Raw genomic sequence first — 16,553 nt, forward strand, 5'->3', positions numbered from 1 at the left:
GTCAAGAATGACCATTGAATAATACTTCCTACTTGATGGATTTTTATTCCTTATTGAGGAATATATCAAGCAAATGTCAGACATTTAAAATGGTGATTCTTTTTCCTTCTGATGTGGTTTAAGTCATTGTTTGCTAGATACTGCTAAATGTCATCCTTTTTTGAAGTATCTGTTAATAGGGAGGTGGCTTTTATAGTTTAGATCTACCCTAATACAGCAACCACTTGAAATGTGACTATTACAGATTGAGATGTGATATAAGTATAAAATACACACTGGTTTCAAAAACTTAGTTTGAAGAGAATGTAAAATAACAAGTAATTTTAAAATCCTGATTATATTTAGATATACTAGGTTAAGTAAAACATTAAAGTAGCTTCAACCTGTTTCTTTTTACTTTTTTCATTGTGGCTACTAGAAATCTTTTTGATTATACATGTGACCTTCACTATATTTTTATTGTATAATGCTATTTGGGTATATGAAACATAATTTGAATAAATGTATACTTAGAGTTAAATGAGCAAAGTGAAAATGATGACTAACTCTTTTACAGTGAGTTCTACTGTAGAAATCGTTATAATGCAAGCCCTTTGCTGGGTGCATGATGACTTGAATGAAATAGATGTTGGCAGCTATGTTTTGAAAGTTTGTGGTCAAGAGGAAGTGCTGCAGAAGTAAGTATTCATTTAACTACTGAGCAACATCTTTGAAAATTTCATTTTTAACAGCTTGAATTAGAAGTTTCAAGTTCAATTTGAAAAATACATTGGATCCTATTGAATTGATTCATTGTGTCAGTAAACTTGTGTTGGGTTATCCGCTAAGAAATCATTTGTCAGACAGTGGAGGGATTCAGAGATAATTAAGACACGGTATTAATATTTATCTTAAAAGACTTATAGTCTCAGATGGGAAGAATGGTGGGCAATTTGTTGATAAATAAACAAAGGTTTTTTTTCTTTCTGCAAAGGGTAATAGTGACATCATTATAGCATTCAATTTTCCTTTTGTGCATGCACTTTATACACAGTGGTCAACTGTGATTTCGTTTTATTTACCTGACATAATCATCATATGATCTTTTCTGAACCAGATAATTATTTCATTTGGCATTTATTCTAGTTATATTACAGATTTCATTTTCTCAGGCTACTAAAAATGCCCTGTCCCTATTTTTAAAAATTTCTTTTTCATCTTCTCTCTTCTTTGCTTTGACTCTTCTCATGTAGAATTAGTCTCTACTTAAATGCTCAATTTGGTTTAAAAAAAAATAAACTATCTTTGTATTTTACCATTCTCTTCATGTTCTGATGCAGATTCAATTTATATTTTACTCTCTATAATTTCTATGTTGAAGAAAATAACATTGATGAATAATTAACATATTTTAACAGTAATCATTGCCTTGGAAGTCATGAACATATTCAAAACTGTCGAAAATGGGACACAGATATTAAACTGCAACTTTTGCCTTTAAGCGCAATGTGTCAAAGTCTGGCCCGAACAGTAAGTGTTTACCTTATAACTGAATTGCATTTGGTTAAATCTGAATAATTCTGCTAATAAGCTGATTGGCAGTTTGTATATTCTTCAAGATTTCTGGGTTGGACTGGAAATGATAAACTCTTTATCTCAACAGGAGTCTTTTTTACCAGATGCAGGGAGATTTTTTTAATCATGGAGGTTTAGGAAGCGTACTACTCAGAGCTGGAGACCTATTTGAAAACCCAAGTGGAGGAATTAAAAATTGGGGATTTGTAATAGTTTTACACAAGAATGAAAATGTCAGGTTCTAATCAAGGAGAAATGAGGAAGAAGGAAAGGTTTTGAATATTAATACAGTTTTTTGGGGAAAAAAGATTCGCATTGACCTTTGTACCAAACTGAGAAAAATACATTATTTTTCACCAAATGAAAACTAATTTTGTGTTTTAAAAGTACAGTCTTCTTCTTTTTTTTGAGTTTAAAGCAAAATAGCATGCAGGAATAAGTCCATTTTATTACTGTATATACACTTAAATTTTAATCCTAAAGAAAACTATTCTTCACTTGGTAGAATTTTGGGTGGGAAAATAGCAGTCATTTCTTCTTTCTCTCTCTTTTTTTGTTTTCTTAGGTTTTGCTGCTATGTTAGGTAGCATCTATTTCAATTGAATGGAAACTGTTTCACAAAATTCAGTATATTTTAGCAATCATTAGTAACTTTTCATTTCTAAGTATGATATTCTTGAGTATGTTTGTATAATAAAGATTTATTATGGTGGGAAAGACTAATGCCTCATTTATTGGGGATAAGGTGGAGGAAAACTTGATTTCCATTAAGGAAAGAAATGCCAAAATTCAAATGATTTCTTCCCCATCTGGTTCCCAACCCACTTTCATTTGGCTGTCAGCCATCTTTAAAAGTATTTTTAGCTTCCCAGTCTCTCTATATAGAACAGAAGTAGTTTTTGCTTTGGGAGCTATTTATATATCAGAAACTAGACTTAAATGCATTTTGTTTTTCCATTCAAATAAAAAATTTTAGGATATTAATTCACTTTTTTAGAGTGAATTATAAGTAATATTTATAATTCTGATAATATTTTAGCCTCTGTTCTGAAAAATCACTTTAGTTTCAAGAATTTACCACACACTTAACCGTATTTAATTTGGCAATAGAAAGACCAAAGAATAGATCTGATTTTTTTGATAAACATTTGTGTATATGTTGTTTGTTTAGGCAGAAGATGATGAAACACCTGTGGATTTAAACAAACACCTGCATCAAATAGAAAAACCTTATAAAGAAGTCATGACAAGGTGTGGCATCTAAAGCATTAATTGCAGGTTTTCATACTTTACTTTTGGGTGTGAATACATTTATTTTGGTAAATAATCATTTTTCTATATAGTATCCTTTAGCCACAATAATGAACTGTTCTTTATTTCAGGCACCCTATTGAAGAACTTCTAGATTCTTATCACAACCAAGTAGAGCTGGCTTTTCAAGTTGAAGTAAGTCTTAATTCACATTTTATCACGATGACTTAAATATTCTAGTCTCTATTCTCTTAAATAGTGTTGGCGTTGGATAAAATATTGATGGACTATTTAAACTATATTCCTTTTTTTTTTTTTTAAGTTTGTATCTCCTTTATTTTGAACCTCCCATCTCACTAACAATTTTTTCTTAATTTTTGACTTATTTATTGTCTTTCTATTACAGTTGTCCCACTTTTCCCCCCATTGCTCCCCCCACCCCCAGCGCACCCCTTCTCCCACAGTCAGTTCTCACCTCATTGTCCATGTCCATGGGTTATTTATACTAGTTCCTTTACTAAACCCTTCCCTAACTTACCCCCTTCTCTCCCTCCCCACCTCCCCCCTGGTAACTGTTACTCTGTTCCTTGTTTCCATGCCTCTGGTTCAGTTTTGCTCATTTGTTTGTTAAACTATATTCTTGGTGTTGATTTTTGATGACTTGTTTTCTGACCCACCTTATTAACAGAGGTTATCAATAATGCTGAGTCAACATGCCTACTCTCACTTCAGCTTTATTACTAAGAAACTTCAGTCTCAAAAACATTTGTCGCGTGCTTACTATGTGCTAGTTATTGGAGTTATGAAAATGAATGATCTAGTCCTTATCCTACCAGGAATTTAAAACTGCGATGGGGGATTTAAACAACATTTCAGTATTAAATGTAAAATAGGTTATGCGTTGAGATTGTTTGGGAGATCAGAGGACACTTCTCTCAATTTAAGGATTAAAGAAAGCCTTCTAAACAGGGATGTTGCCTGAGTGACGTCTTAAGCAGTATGAGTTAGCTAGGAGAAGGCAGTTCGGAAGGGCACGTGAACAGAAACACGCCGGTGTGGTGCATGTGTTGGAAGTATGAGCACTTACGTAATAGAGTACAGAGTGTGAAGTGTAGATTAGGAGATGACACTGGACATAGCCAGACATAAGTTACCTTATGATGCATGTTAAAGGGTTTTACTTTATCCTCTAGATCAGGGGGTCATATCCTGTTCACTTTTTTTTCTTTTTCAAATTATAGAAGCAAAAGGCGGGCCCTTTGAACTTAGGAGAGAAAGTCGAAGGCAGCACTCCTGAGGGGGAAGGAGAAGGGGAGGGAGAAGTTGCATATGCACTCAGGAGGGAGAACATACCTCCAGGTCACTTTTTTTTTCATATTCAATATTGTTTTTTAAAAAAATTATTTATTTATTTACCCTCACTGGGAATCGAACTGGCGACCTTGCAGTTCATGGGCCAGCACTCAATCCACTGAGCCACACCAGCTAGGGCTAATAATGTATTTTCGACTTTGGAGGTTGCATTAACATTTTTATGCCACAAAGATGCACTAAATGCCACTTTGTTACATAAAACAAAATGAATGTTCATCTTCTTTTTTAAACTTCAGTTTTTCTTTCTACTTGGTTTTCTTTAAAAAAGAAAAAGGTTTTATTTATTTTTTAGAGAGCGGGGAAGGGAGGGAAAAAGAGAGGTTGAGAAACATCAATGAATGGTTGCCTCTTGCGTGTCCCTAAGTGAGGACCTGGCCCACAACCCAGGCACCTCCCTGACTGGGAATTGAACCAGCAACCCTTTGGTTCGCAGGCCGGCACTCAGTCCACTTAGCCAAACCAGCCAGGGCTTAATGTTCATCTTTGATTTATATATTCTTTGCCCTCAAAGATTTCTCAACTTTCATATTTAGACTCTGATCAATTATACATCTAATATCATCAAAATAAATATCAATGATAATGGTAATCAGATTTTTTAAATCTTGTTCCATACCTATTACTTCATATGCTGTTGATCTGTATACAAGTTTTAATGTCGAATTACCATTAGAACTCACAAAACAGATTACATGGAATCACGTTATTGTATCATACAATATATAAGTGCCTTTTCTCTTGAATGTAACAACATATGATATTGATAGCTATTATTTATCAAGCATCTGTTAAGCAGCATAACTGTAGTTCTTCACCATAGTCTACAACATAGTTTTTCACTGCATTTTATAATTGAGGAATCTGAGGCTCAGAGATGCTAAGCAAGTTCTCTTAAGGCCACATAAAAACTTAAGTAGAAGATGGGTCCACATAGTTCCTAGATGCAACCTCTCTCCAGTACAGCATATTGCAATGAAGAATATTATAAGAAATTGCTTTCATCTTATCCATAGTCATATCAGGGGAGAGCCGAGCACCACCATGTCAAGGTCAAAGAACTCAGGTTCTGTTTTAATGCCAAACATGATTGGTGTTGGTTTATAATAATCAACACAGTTGCAACTAGCAACACAAACTCAGGGCTTTTAGTTATTCCCATTCTTCTTCATGACTTGTTTTTTTCTTTTTGAAAGGTTCTTAAAATAAAGTTCAGTTCTGGAGACTGAAAATCTGAGATCAGGGTACCAGCAAGGTGAAGTTCCTGTGAGAGCCCTCGTTCTAGTTGCAGACTGAACATCTCGACTTCTTGTTGTACCCTCATGTGGCAGAGAGCAGAGGGAAAGTCATGGCCATCCTGACTTATATAAGGGCACTTCCAGTCTACTTTCTATTCTTATAAATAACTTTTTAAAAAACACAGCCATACCTATATGTTTATATAATTTTCTTTGCTTGCATTTGAGTAGTTAAGATGAGACTGTGTATCCTGCAAAGCCTAAGCTATTTAGTCTTTGCCATTTTACAGAAAATGTTGGTTCATCCCTGCTCTCTTCATTTAAAGTATTTTTAGCTGAGAGTGGGAAGTGGAGTGGTGGGGTGGGTGAGATGGTTAATCCTGAGTTCTGAAATCACTTTGGCTGTACTCTGGAAGTTAGAGTTAGGGTTGGTTGGTAAGATTGGTTTTAGGAAGACTGCTTAGGAAGTTGTTGTTGTTGTTTTTTGTATAGTAGTCCAAGTAAAAGATGATGGCTGTGGTGAAGGTTAAAAAGGAGGGAACTGGTTAACAATACTTAGGAGATGAAATTGGTACGGTTTTGATCGGTAATGAGCTGTAAGAGAAGAAATAATGTGAGATAACTTCTGTATTTCTAGCTGTTAATGCATTCTCATCAGCACATACATATCTTCATTTATTCAGTAAGTGTTTACTGAGTATCTCCTCGTTGTGAGGCACTGTTGTAAGTGCTGAGGACACAAGTGTGAACAAAAGAAATCGTAATGCCTGCCCATAGTTTAAATTCTAGTTGTAGGAGATGGACAATAAAATACACTAGCAAATTATATGTGATATCGGGTGGTAGGTACTATAGAGGAAAATAAAGGAGGAGAGTAATGTTGCAATTTAAAATAAGGTAGTCAGAGATTGCCTCATTGAGAAGATGAATTTGATTAAAGAACTGAAGGAGAGGAAGAAGTTCCTGGTTATCTGGGAGAGGAGTGTGCTTGGAGTATTTAAAGTTCACTAGGTCTTTGTAGCTGGAATAGAATGAAGGGAGGGGGCAAGAGTGGAAACAAACCAATTAAGGTGTTTGCTAGCCACAGGAGGGGTGATGATGGCTTGGACCAGGGTGATTGCAGTAGAAGTGGTGAGAAGGGGTTGAATTCTGTGATATATTTTCAAGTTTATGTAGGATGATTTAGTGACAGATTCGATGTGGAACATGAGAGAGAGAAGTTAAGGAACCCCAAGATTTTCTAACTGAGCATTTGGAACTTTGGAGAGTTGCCTTTTAGTGAGATATGGAAAAATTGTAAGAAGAGCAGGTTGCGGGGGAAGATCTGGTACTCAGTTTTGGACATAATGTTTGATGTGATTGTTATTCATCCAAATAATGATGTTGAGTAGACAGTTGGATATGAATGTGGAGTTTAATGGGGGAGGGCCAGATGATGATAAACTTGGGCGCCATCAGAATATAAGTGATATTTCTCAGCCGTAAGGCTGGATGAGATCAGCACTGCAGGTGGAGAGAGTTCAAGGACTGAGCTATGGGTTTAATTCCCATGTTGGATAAAAAAAGTCTGCATTTCCCTGCAGCAGCCACTCCACTTCTTTATTCTTGCAGCAGAACTTCTGAAAGTTAATGTTTTTGCTGCTCCCACTTCCTGTTCTCATTTTCTTATGTACCCTCCAGTTAAGATTTCAATCTCAGCACTTCCCTAAAACTGCACTTATTAAATAAGATCATGAAGGACTGTATGATCATGTTTGTACTAATAAGTTCTTTATTTTTCTCAGTTTTTCCATAGTGTTTGCTAGGGTTGATTGTTTCTTCCTTCTTAAAACACTCACGTGGCCTCTGGGATAGCACTTTCAGTGTCTGTTCCCACTGTCACTGGTAGCTTCCTCCTGATCGCCTCGTCTTCCTGACCTCCTGACATCAGAATGCATCTGGGCTCATGTCTAGGACCTCTTCTCTTCTCTCTCTATTCGCAGCCGCGGTGATCTCACTTAATCTCGTGTATTTAAATACCCTGCATACACTCATGGTTCAGATTTATATCTCCAGACATAAACTCTCCCCTCAATGACAAATTCAGGTATCTGTTACCTGACATCTCAAATTTAAGACTTTGAAAACTAAATTTTTTATACTACTCTTCATATTTATTTGTCACAATTCCCTTTCTGAAAAAATGGCAACTCTGTTCTTCCATTTGCTCAGGCCAAAACCTCAGAATCATTAGATTTCACAAGAAAAGGATCTTTCACATCCTACATTGACTCTAATTCCTGTCTGCTCTGCCCTGAAAATATTGAGAGTGTGACTACTTTTTATCACTACCAAGGCTACAGTCCTAGTGAGTTACTATAGTTACAATAGTTCCTTATTGGTCTCTCTGCTTCTACCCTTGTCTTTATATAGTCTGTCTTCCACAGGTAACTAAAATGATCATTTAAAAATAAGTCACTAAATGCAGTGTGGTATCTTAGATTGTGTACTGGAAAAAGAAAAGAAAAGAAATGGGAAAACTGGTGAAATCTCGATCAAGTCTGCAGTTTAGTTAAGAGTAATGTTCCAGTGTTAATGTCTTAGTTTTGACAAATGTATCATGGATATATGTAAGAAGTTACTAAAACTAGCTTCCTTGCTATACAAGAACTCTACTGTTTTTGCAATTTTTCTATAAATTAAAATTTTTACAAAATAAAATATTTATTTAAAAAAATGAAAAAATAAGCACAGAAAGCAAATGTAAAATAAAAGAAAAACAAAGCCAAAAGATGGTTCCTTGAAAAGATTAATACAATTTAGAAACACTTTTAAAATGGTAAATTATGCCACTCTTTTGCTCACAAATTTGTTTGCTGTTTCAGTAAAGTTCAAGGCCCCACACATTCTGACCCACTGCCTCTCTGATCTGGCCTCCTCCCCCTTTCCTCCTTGGTTCTGGGCGATCTGTAGATATGCTCCCCAACTGGACCCTTTGCTTTTTCCTTTTTTCCCTCTTTTAGTGCTCTTGCCCCACATACTTGCATGACTTCTCTTTCAGTTCATTAAGGCTTGTGCTCACAATGTCTTATCAGAGAGCTCTTCACTGACCATCTTATCTAAAATAGTGACTTGATCATATTTATTCCCTGTATTTTTATAGCTTTATTGAAGTATATTTTATATATGTAAAATTTACCCATTGGATGTGTACAATCCAGTGATTCTTTTAGTAAATACATAGAGTTGTATAATTATTACCACAATCATTTTTAGAACATTTTTATCACTCCCAAAAGTTCCCATGTGCTACTTTGCAGTCATTTACTGTTCCCAGCCTCAGACAACTACTGTTGTGGTTCCTGTCTCTATAATTTGCTTTTAATTGAGATTTCATGTAAATGGGATCATACCCCATGTAATCCTTTATATCTGATTTCTTTCTCGTACTGTATTATTTTAAGCTTGTCCATGTGGTAGTATATGAGTTGTAGGATGTAGCCATAGTTTGTACCTTTTTTATTGCTGAATACTTTGATTGTATGGATATACCACTTTTTGTTTATCTAGTTAACAAATAATACCATTTAGACTGTTTACAGTTTTTGCTTATAAATAATGCTGCTATAAACTTTCATATATAAGTCTCTGTGTGGATATGTTTTAATTTCTCCTGTTGTAGGTTGTGTGGGTGAGGGGAGGGGGAGGTCAGGAAGTAGCAAAGGTCTTAATTTCTCTTCACCTTTGTTTTCTAGAGATAAGATGTTAATTTATTTTAAAATGAAGTTAGGGTTGCAGAAGGGGTTTTGAGGCAAGGAATAATTGTTTGGCTTCATATTCTAAGGGGAATGGGAACGAGAGCTGACCAAGAGCGGGTACGAGGAATGTTAAGTGGCAGGTAGGGACTGTTGAATCTGTATGGTTTTGAGGTTTGTTAGAAGTGCTCAGCTGTCTTGGTAGAAGAGGCAGAGAAGTTTCTGAGCTCAAAGAACAGGTTTTGTCAGAATGAGGGTGTGAGGGCTAGAAGCAAAGGAGATTGTGATCAAAGTATCATACTGTAGGTGAGATTTTGATAGGGTAGAGTTTTGAGATTGAAGATACTGTGAGTTTTCCACATAGACATTTATGTAACAGGATGTAGGGTAGAAAGTCTGACAAATACCCAGAGCAAAAATGTGACCTGCAGTGGGGAAAGTGACCACATGTCAGTGGCAAGGCAGATCACTCAGTCAGGGACCAAGTCAGGAGACAGAAACTATAATGCTAGTTAATTGAAAGGGACATTTGAAGAATCATTAATTAGTAAAAGGTAGTTAATTGCTACAAAGATGTAAGAGGATTCTAAGGCAGAAATCCATGCCAGTTTTCATGCCTTAATAGCAGAGTTAAATTGTGACCGACTGTGTGCCCCACAGAGCCTAAAACATTGACAGTCCAGCCTTTAAAAAAAGTTTGCCACCACTGCTTGAAGGGGTCCAGAAGTAACAGGTGCAAAAAAGCAGCTATCAGCTCCTGGCTGAGGAGCAGTGGAGAACTCTCCCTCCCACTCCATGCTGAAACTTACGGCTATCACAGGAACAAAGTTATAAGAATGGGTGAGCATGGCCTGAACATGCAGCTGGTGCTGGTCTTTGAGGACCACTGGGCCCCACCCTGAATTACAAAATGGAGGACTTGAACCCTGACGAGAGCTACCTTCATGCTGCCATTGCCTTGAGTGTCCCTTTTGTGCCCTCTATTGACAAATCCCAACGTTGTGCCTGCTAGCAAAGGAGAAGTGTCTAGTAAAGTGGAGTAAAGAAGGGTGGATTTAAAACTGATACACAGTAACTTGATAATTGGCACATAAAAGTGATGGAAAATAGTATAGGAAAAACGACCTGAGCCTCCAAATTGGAAAGGTTTTGCACTAAGATGAAGGAGTAAAACTAAGCAGAAATATAAGTAAGCAAAAATGGGAAGCTAGACAATAGATCTTCAGACTCTGAGGAGAGCAGGGAATTGGGTATTTGAGAAAATGAGGTGGTTTCATTTAAGCATGAAGGTGAAGGGAACATTCAGTTTATGGTAGCCAAGCCTCAACGGTGGAAAAATTTAAATTTTTAAGGGATTGTACAGTACTGAGTTTCAGCCCGTTCTAACAGTACTTGGCATGGAAGTTTGGCATAAATGTTTGATGGGTTAATGCATTATGAAAGAATGTTTCTTAATGAGATGCATACTTTAAAATGATGATGGGGAAATGGAGAAGTATTTTAAAATTATTTTCATAAGGTAAATGATTTTATTATGTCTTTGTATGGGTATACTTTTGAGTCATGGTGAAATCAGCTGTGGTTGAATAGTTCATGGGGATTGTCCTCAAGGAAGTTTTTTTTCATCAGAGAGAACTTTAAAAATGATGGTTGTATAAATGCAAATGATGTTTAAATGTTGACTCACTTCTAGTAATTGTTGCCCAATGTTGTTAATATGTTACCAACCTCTAAAGAACTTGTTTCTGATATAAGATTTTTGCAAAAGAGAGAGAAGGTTGATGTTTTTAGTGTGGGAATTAAAAAGATAACTTTATTCTTTTAGTGATTTATTAATTTGTCATTTATTGCTGTTATTTCTGATTTTAATATGAAATTAATGGCATATGAATAATTGTGTCAGGCAAAGTGAAAATTTACCAGGCCTGCTTTTTTCTACATTAAACCATGTAACTGAAATGCAATCTTGTTTCTTTTCTTTTTCATCACAAAAGAGTAAAGGACATCTGTTCTTAGGTACATCTGAAATATCTAGTTCCTGACTTCATGCCTGAAATTGATCCTTTAAATTCCAAATACTTACGTTTATTTTTTTATTTTTAAAGAACCAGCACCGAGCAGTAGATCAAGTTATTAAAGCTGTAAGAAAAATCTGTAGTGCTTTAGATGGTGTAGAGACTCCTGCGATTACAGAATCAGTAAAGAAGCTGAAGAGAGCAGTTAATCTTCCAAGGAGTAAAAGTGCTGATGTGAGTATTTTTGAGCAATTAGCATTTCATTACATGCAGTTACGTACTTAAATGAATATCTGCCACTTAAACTGGCAGATTTTTGTTTCTGGACAAAATGTTATTTTAACTTTGACTTTTACTCTTGAGTTTATTGACTTACTTGGTAAGGTGGGGAATTCTTAAGAGGAGGCTGGAAAAGCTTTATGAGGGTTGATGGTGAACAGGTGCATGCCAAACCGTGAACCTTTTGTATATAGAGGAGGAACTCAGGCATAAATGAGTTGGTTGGCTTGGAGGACCTGGGTGGTACTAGGTACTGTTTCTCCCTCTGGATGGAAATGTCCATGACTACCAATAGGGGAAGTTCTGTTTTGGACTGTACCTCCTCCTTGTTGAGAAGACCCAAATGCATCAGTAATAGTGACTTACTACCTCTGTGGAGACTAGGTTAGGAGCCCTCTTTTGATAGCATAGTATTGCTTTTAGTAAAAGCTTTTCCCATGGTATTGCCGTGGGTATTTAATTGATTCTGTTCATAGGGATGGTCATAGCTCTTACTGGAAGAATGAGAGAAAGTGGATTGCAAGCATGATAAATTTAAAGTTGTGTTGATGGTATGCCCCTCAACAAATATCTTGGAGAAGGCTTAATCCATTTATTTGCAGAGAGTCTGTCCATATATAGTATATAGAACTTTGGGTCTCTCCTTTTTTTCTTATTATATGCTTGTTTATAAAAATTTAAAAATATATGTGAAATCACTTGGAGGTAATAAACGACCATGGTCCTAATGTTTGAGGTTTCTATTCATTGTATTAATTAGCTGGATAAAGGATCAAAGAGTAGGAGGTGAGCTCACAGCTGTTTTGAGACACTAAATGGTAATGGAGTTCTAGTTTTTTTAAGGCTATTAATAGTAGAGCAACTCAGGGAAAATAAAATACTGTGTTAACATATTTATCACTTTGGGTTTCAAATCTTAATTTAGTTTAATGAGGCAGGTTTTGTTGAGTTTGTGTATTTTGCAGTAATTTTCAGTTACTCCATGGTTTTCTTTTTTGGGGTGTGTGTGACATTGGTTAATAAAAGTGCAGAATTATTATTTTCTTGATACTTAAAGTCATCTGTTTACTTGTTTGATTTTGTTTTTTTTAACTCTTTTTATTGTTTTATTAGTTCGGCAGACACTTCTGGGGAGGTTTCACCTGGGAAAGTTTTGAAATGAAAGGTTAACATTTTTATCTTCATCAGAGGAAATTTATTTACTAATTTGTTTGTGTGTGCAGGTGACTTCATTGTCTGGAGAGGGAGACACTAGCAAGAGTTTGACTAGGGGTATGTACATCTTCAAGTTCTTTAAATTTTAGCAATAATTGTTGCTTTTTCAAAGAATTATGTTAACTATTTCTTTACATCTAGGCTCACTGAATCCTAAAAATCCTGTTCAAGTAAGCATGGACCAATTAACTGCAGCAATTTATGATCTTCTCAGACTCCATGGAAATTCTGGTAGGAGTCCTGCAGACTGTGTCCCAAATAACAGGAACATCAAGGAAGCATGGACCACAACTGAACAGCTCCAGTTTACTATTTTTGCTGCACATGGAATTTCAAGTAATTGGGTATCAAAGTAAGTAGCTCTTCAAAATAAAATAAGTACAGCTTTACCCAGAAGTTATTCTAATCTTGTAAAATGTCAGTATCCACTGTTATCTTGGTATTTAAGTGATGATAAAGAATCACCAGATACTTTTGTGGTTTTCATGAATATTACAGAGATTTTTGAAGCTGTTTCAGTAAAAATTTTAGCTCCCACTACATGCAAAAAGGGCAGGAAAATATGTTTAAACTTACAAGGGCACGTGTTGATTAATAAATTAGTCAATTTATGACTGCTATTCTTTTGCCTTTCCTTTAGAACCAGGGTAATTTGAAACAGTGTAATGGGACTAGACATTAGCCCATTTTTTCCCGCTTTTAGTACAACAATTTACTGATTGCTAGGCTTTCAAATGTGCAAGAGCAGATTTCTTCTTCAATTTTTATTACAGGTATTTTCCTTTTTGATTTTTTTTTGTTAGTGACATGAAGTTTACCAACTTCAACTTATTTGTAAGTGAGTAATATAAACTGAAAAGTCTGAGTTGACTATTTTAAAATAAATAGCATTATAGTAGCTTAATGCTGTAAAATGAGATAATGCCCTTTAAAAGATACCAAACATAAATTATGCTTAAATTGAGCTTTATATAAAATAAATGAAATATAAAAATTAACAATGAGTTGAATGTGGTATATTAATTCACTCAAGAAATATTTACTGAGCACCATCTGTGGTCTGTGTTCTTTGTGCTACTGGGGATTCAGCAGTAGTAAACAAAGGCAGTTTATCGTAATTAGGAGTTAAATTATTGCTGTCTAATGAGAATATAACGGCATCTGTCCCCTTGGAGGGCGGCCTCCTAATAAAGACTGGGTGCAAGTCAGACCAATGCACTATTTATATGCTAACTATTTCAGTGGTTTAGCTAGCAAAGGAAATGGCACCTAGGGATGGTCATGTTTGTACTCTTTCTTCCTACAATTTAACTAAAAATGAATAGTTATGTGGTGTCATTCAACTAAAATCTAAAGCTAGTAACTAACTGAGCACAAAATTCAGGTAAATTCTCCAGCTGGTATCATTTGCCCCCTTAGACTGGCAGCTAGAGATACATGTTTCCTTCAGTATTTCCTTTGCTGTGCTTTTCTCTATTTTACAGAATTAGTAATAGTTAAATTTCACATTTTTTTTTATAAGTTCATATGAATGATGACCCAATTATTTCAGATAATAGTCACTTCTAGGAAGGATGGCTAATGACATATATTTGTGTTAGTTAACTAAATTGTATTATCAAATAAAAATTAAACTCTTTCCTTTCTCAGTTATGAAAAATACTACTTGATATGTTCCCTGTCTCACAATGGGAAGGATCTTTTTAAGCCTATTCAATCAAAGAAGGTTGGCACCTATAAGAATTTCTTCTATCTTATTAAATGGGATGAACTGTAAGTGAAGTTTCTGGCTTTTTATTTTTTCAGTATGCTGTTTACTTTTTTTCATGTATGCATCCTAGTTTTTATTTTTATTACAATTTCCATTAAAATCCATTAAATTCTTACTGACATCTTAAGATTTCTTCCAGATATGATTCTGTAGAATGACTGAAATTATGATTTTAAAAATCTAAAATTCTCTTTTAAATCTACATGTTGTTAAATTGCATAAATATGCCATTGTTCCTAGACTTTGTCAAGTTAAAAATATAAATTTATGTGTAATTCTAGAAAAATGATATGTTAAACATTGCTTAGTTTAGTATTTTGAAATACTGTTTTTACAGTAAGGGAATGCTTTCATTGTTTAGGCAGATAGGCTATTGCAGAACTTTTTATTTTGTATTTATTAAATGGTTTCCTGTTTTATTTTTTTAATTACAAAAATAACATGTCTGTGAAAGTAATCATATACTACAAAATGCATACAGGGTAAGAAGTGTCACTTTCTTTTCAACACTTAACCATCTCATGGCTCCTCAGAGTGACCACTACTGACCTGTGTGTCCTAAAAAGAAACATTGGTAAACATATACATGTTTATGTTCCACATCAGAAATACTCAAACATTTACCTAGTTTTTACTAAAGGAAATAAAAATGACTACTATTATTTTGCCTAGAAATTAACGTTACAGGTCTTGAATAAAGGCAGTAACAAATTTTAGAAGAAAAAAATGTTATATATTTGAAATTTTAATAAAATTAGTCTTAAGATATTTTACAGTTCCTGTTAGCCAAGCTTGCTACTTAAGGTACTCAGGATTAAAGATTATTTTGATAGGTTCAATAAAATACGACTGTCAGTTTCATTAAAGGGTTAATCTTCATGTTTGGTCTAATTTGTTTTTTCTATTAATACATTTTTTCTCCCATAGAATCATTTTTCCCATCCAGATATCACAGTTGCCATTAGAGTCACTTCTTCACCTTACTCTTTTTGGGATATTAAATCAGAGCAGTGGAAGTTCTCCTGATTCTAATAAGCAGAGAAAGGGGCCAGAAGCTTTGGGCAAAGTTTCTTTACCTCTTTTTGATTTTAAACGGTAAGTGTTACTGAGTTGTGATGATGATTTTCTATGGACACATTTACAGCATCAAAATTGGCTAGAGAACAGGGTGGGGAATGTGAGATAATGAGCTGCCTTAATTTTTTTCAGTGTGATAAAAGGAAGTCATTTCTGAGACACAGGTCAGAGGAAACCAATTATTCTGCTGTAGTTTGGACATAACTGTATGGGTATTCAAAGGATTGTTTGCCACTCACTGTTTCAGGAGAAAAGCAGCAATCAGTTCACTTATAAAACAGTCATTTTATGCAAGCACTATTTTATTTACATAATACTTATAGTCTCTTAGGTGCCCTTTATATTACTAAAACAACTCCATTTTTCCTCTTCTTATCCACAACCCATAATTCTCAAGTTTTAGGGAATCTGCAACTGAACATTATTCCCTTCTCCTCACCTGACTGCTTGATTGATCTACTCTTAATGCTGTGGGATGCTGGCCTTTAATCTCCAAAGGTTCTACATGGGTACAAAAACTTAGTGATCCTTAGAGTTTATAAAGGAATTCCTTTCAAGCTTTTTGTCTTTTAATAGCCAGTAATCTATCTGACCTTTCAGTTGACAAGTTTAATTATGTTTTTAGTAATAATATGTTCCATGAGACCATCAAGAGTCTCCCTAAATAGAAAATTAATTGAATTAAGTTTGGGATATGTTTCATAGAATACATGGTAACATTTTTGGAGCATGGTAATGCACATTAGCATATTAAAGTATCTCTATTGGGTTTAATAATAATATTACTCTGTAATAAACCCATAGCATTTACTGTGTGCTAGGTATTAGTGTGAGTGCTGTATGTACATCCTCATATTCCTCACAAGAACCCTGTGAAGGTTATTATTCCTTACTTGTTATAGAGAGCTTAAGTGACTTTGCCTTACAGCACTTAGCTACTTAGTAAGTGGTAGAATTTTTTTTTAGGTAAAGGACTTAACATTCTTTCAAAATTCAAGAGAGTAAGGTGATGTTAGACAATTAAATAGTTTGTGTCCAATGCTCTGCT

The 16,553-nt window shown here is 34.9% G+C and overlaps 1 protein-coding gene across 1 annotated transcript in view; it reads left to right on the forward strand.

Annotated features, from left to right (window-relative positions):
- Nucleotides 1–16,553, forward strand: part of PIK3C2A (phosphatidylinositol-4-phosphate 3-kinase catalytic subunit type 2 alpha) — a 91,557-nt gene that overhangs the window by 46,997 nt on the left and 28,007 nt on the right. The window contains exons 5-13 of the mRNA XM_090263562.1: nt 557–677; nt 1,398–1,509; nt 2,726–2,805; nt 2,937–3,000; nt 11,254–11,397; nt 12,666–12,714; nt 12,799–13,009; nt 14,308–14,430; nt 15,356–15,523. Of these exons, the coding sequence (XP_090119688.1) occupies nt 557–677; nt 1,398–1,509; nt 2,726–2,805; nt 2,937–3,000; nt 11,254–11,397; nt 12,666–12,714; nt 12,799–13,009; nt 14,308–14,430; nt 15,356–15,523 (1,072 nt within the window). The remainder of the gene's footprint in view (nt 1–556; nt 678–1,397; nt 1,510–2,725; nt 2,806–2,936; nt 3,001–11,253; nt 11,398–12,665; nt 12,715–12,798; nt 13,010–14,307; nt 14,431–15,355; nt 15,524–16,553) is intronic.

Source organism: Furipterus horrens, unplaced genomic scaffold (assembly GCF_987537825.1).
Source record: "Furipterus horrens unplaced genomic scaffold, mFurHor1.1.pri manual_scaffold_2, whole genome shotgun sequence".
NCBI classification, from domain to species: domain Eukaryota; kingdom Metazoa; phylum Chordata; class Mammalia; order Chiroptera; family Furipteridae; genus Furipterus; species Furipterus horrens.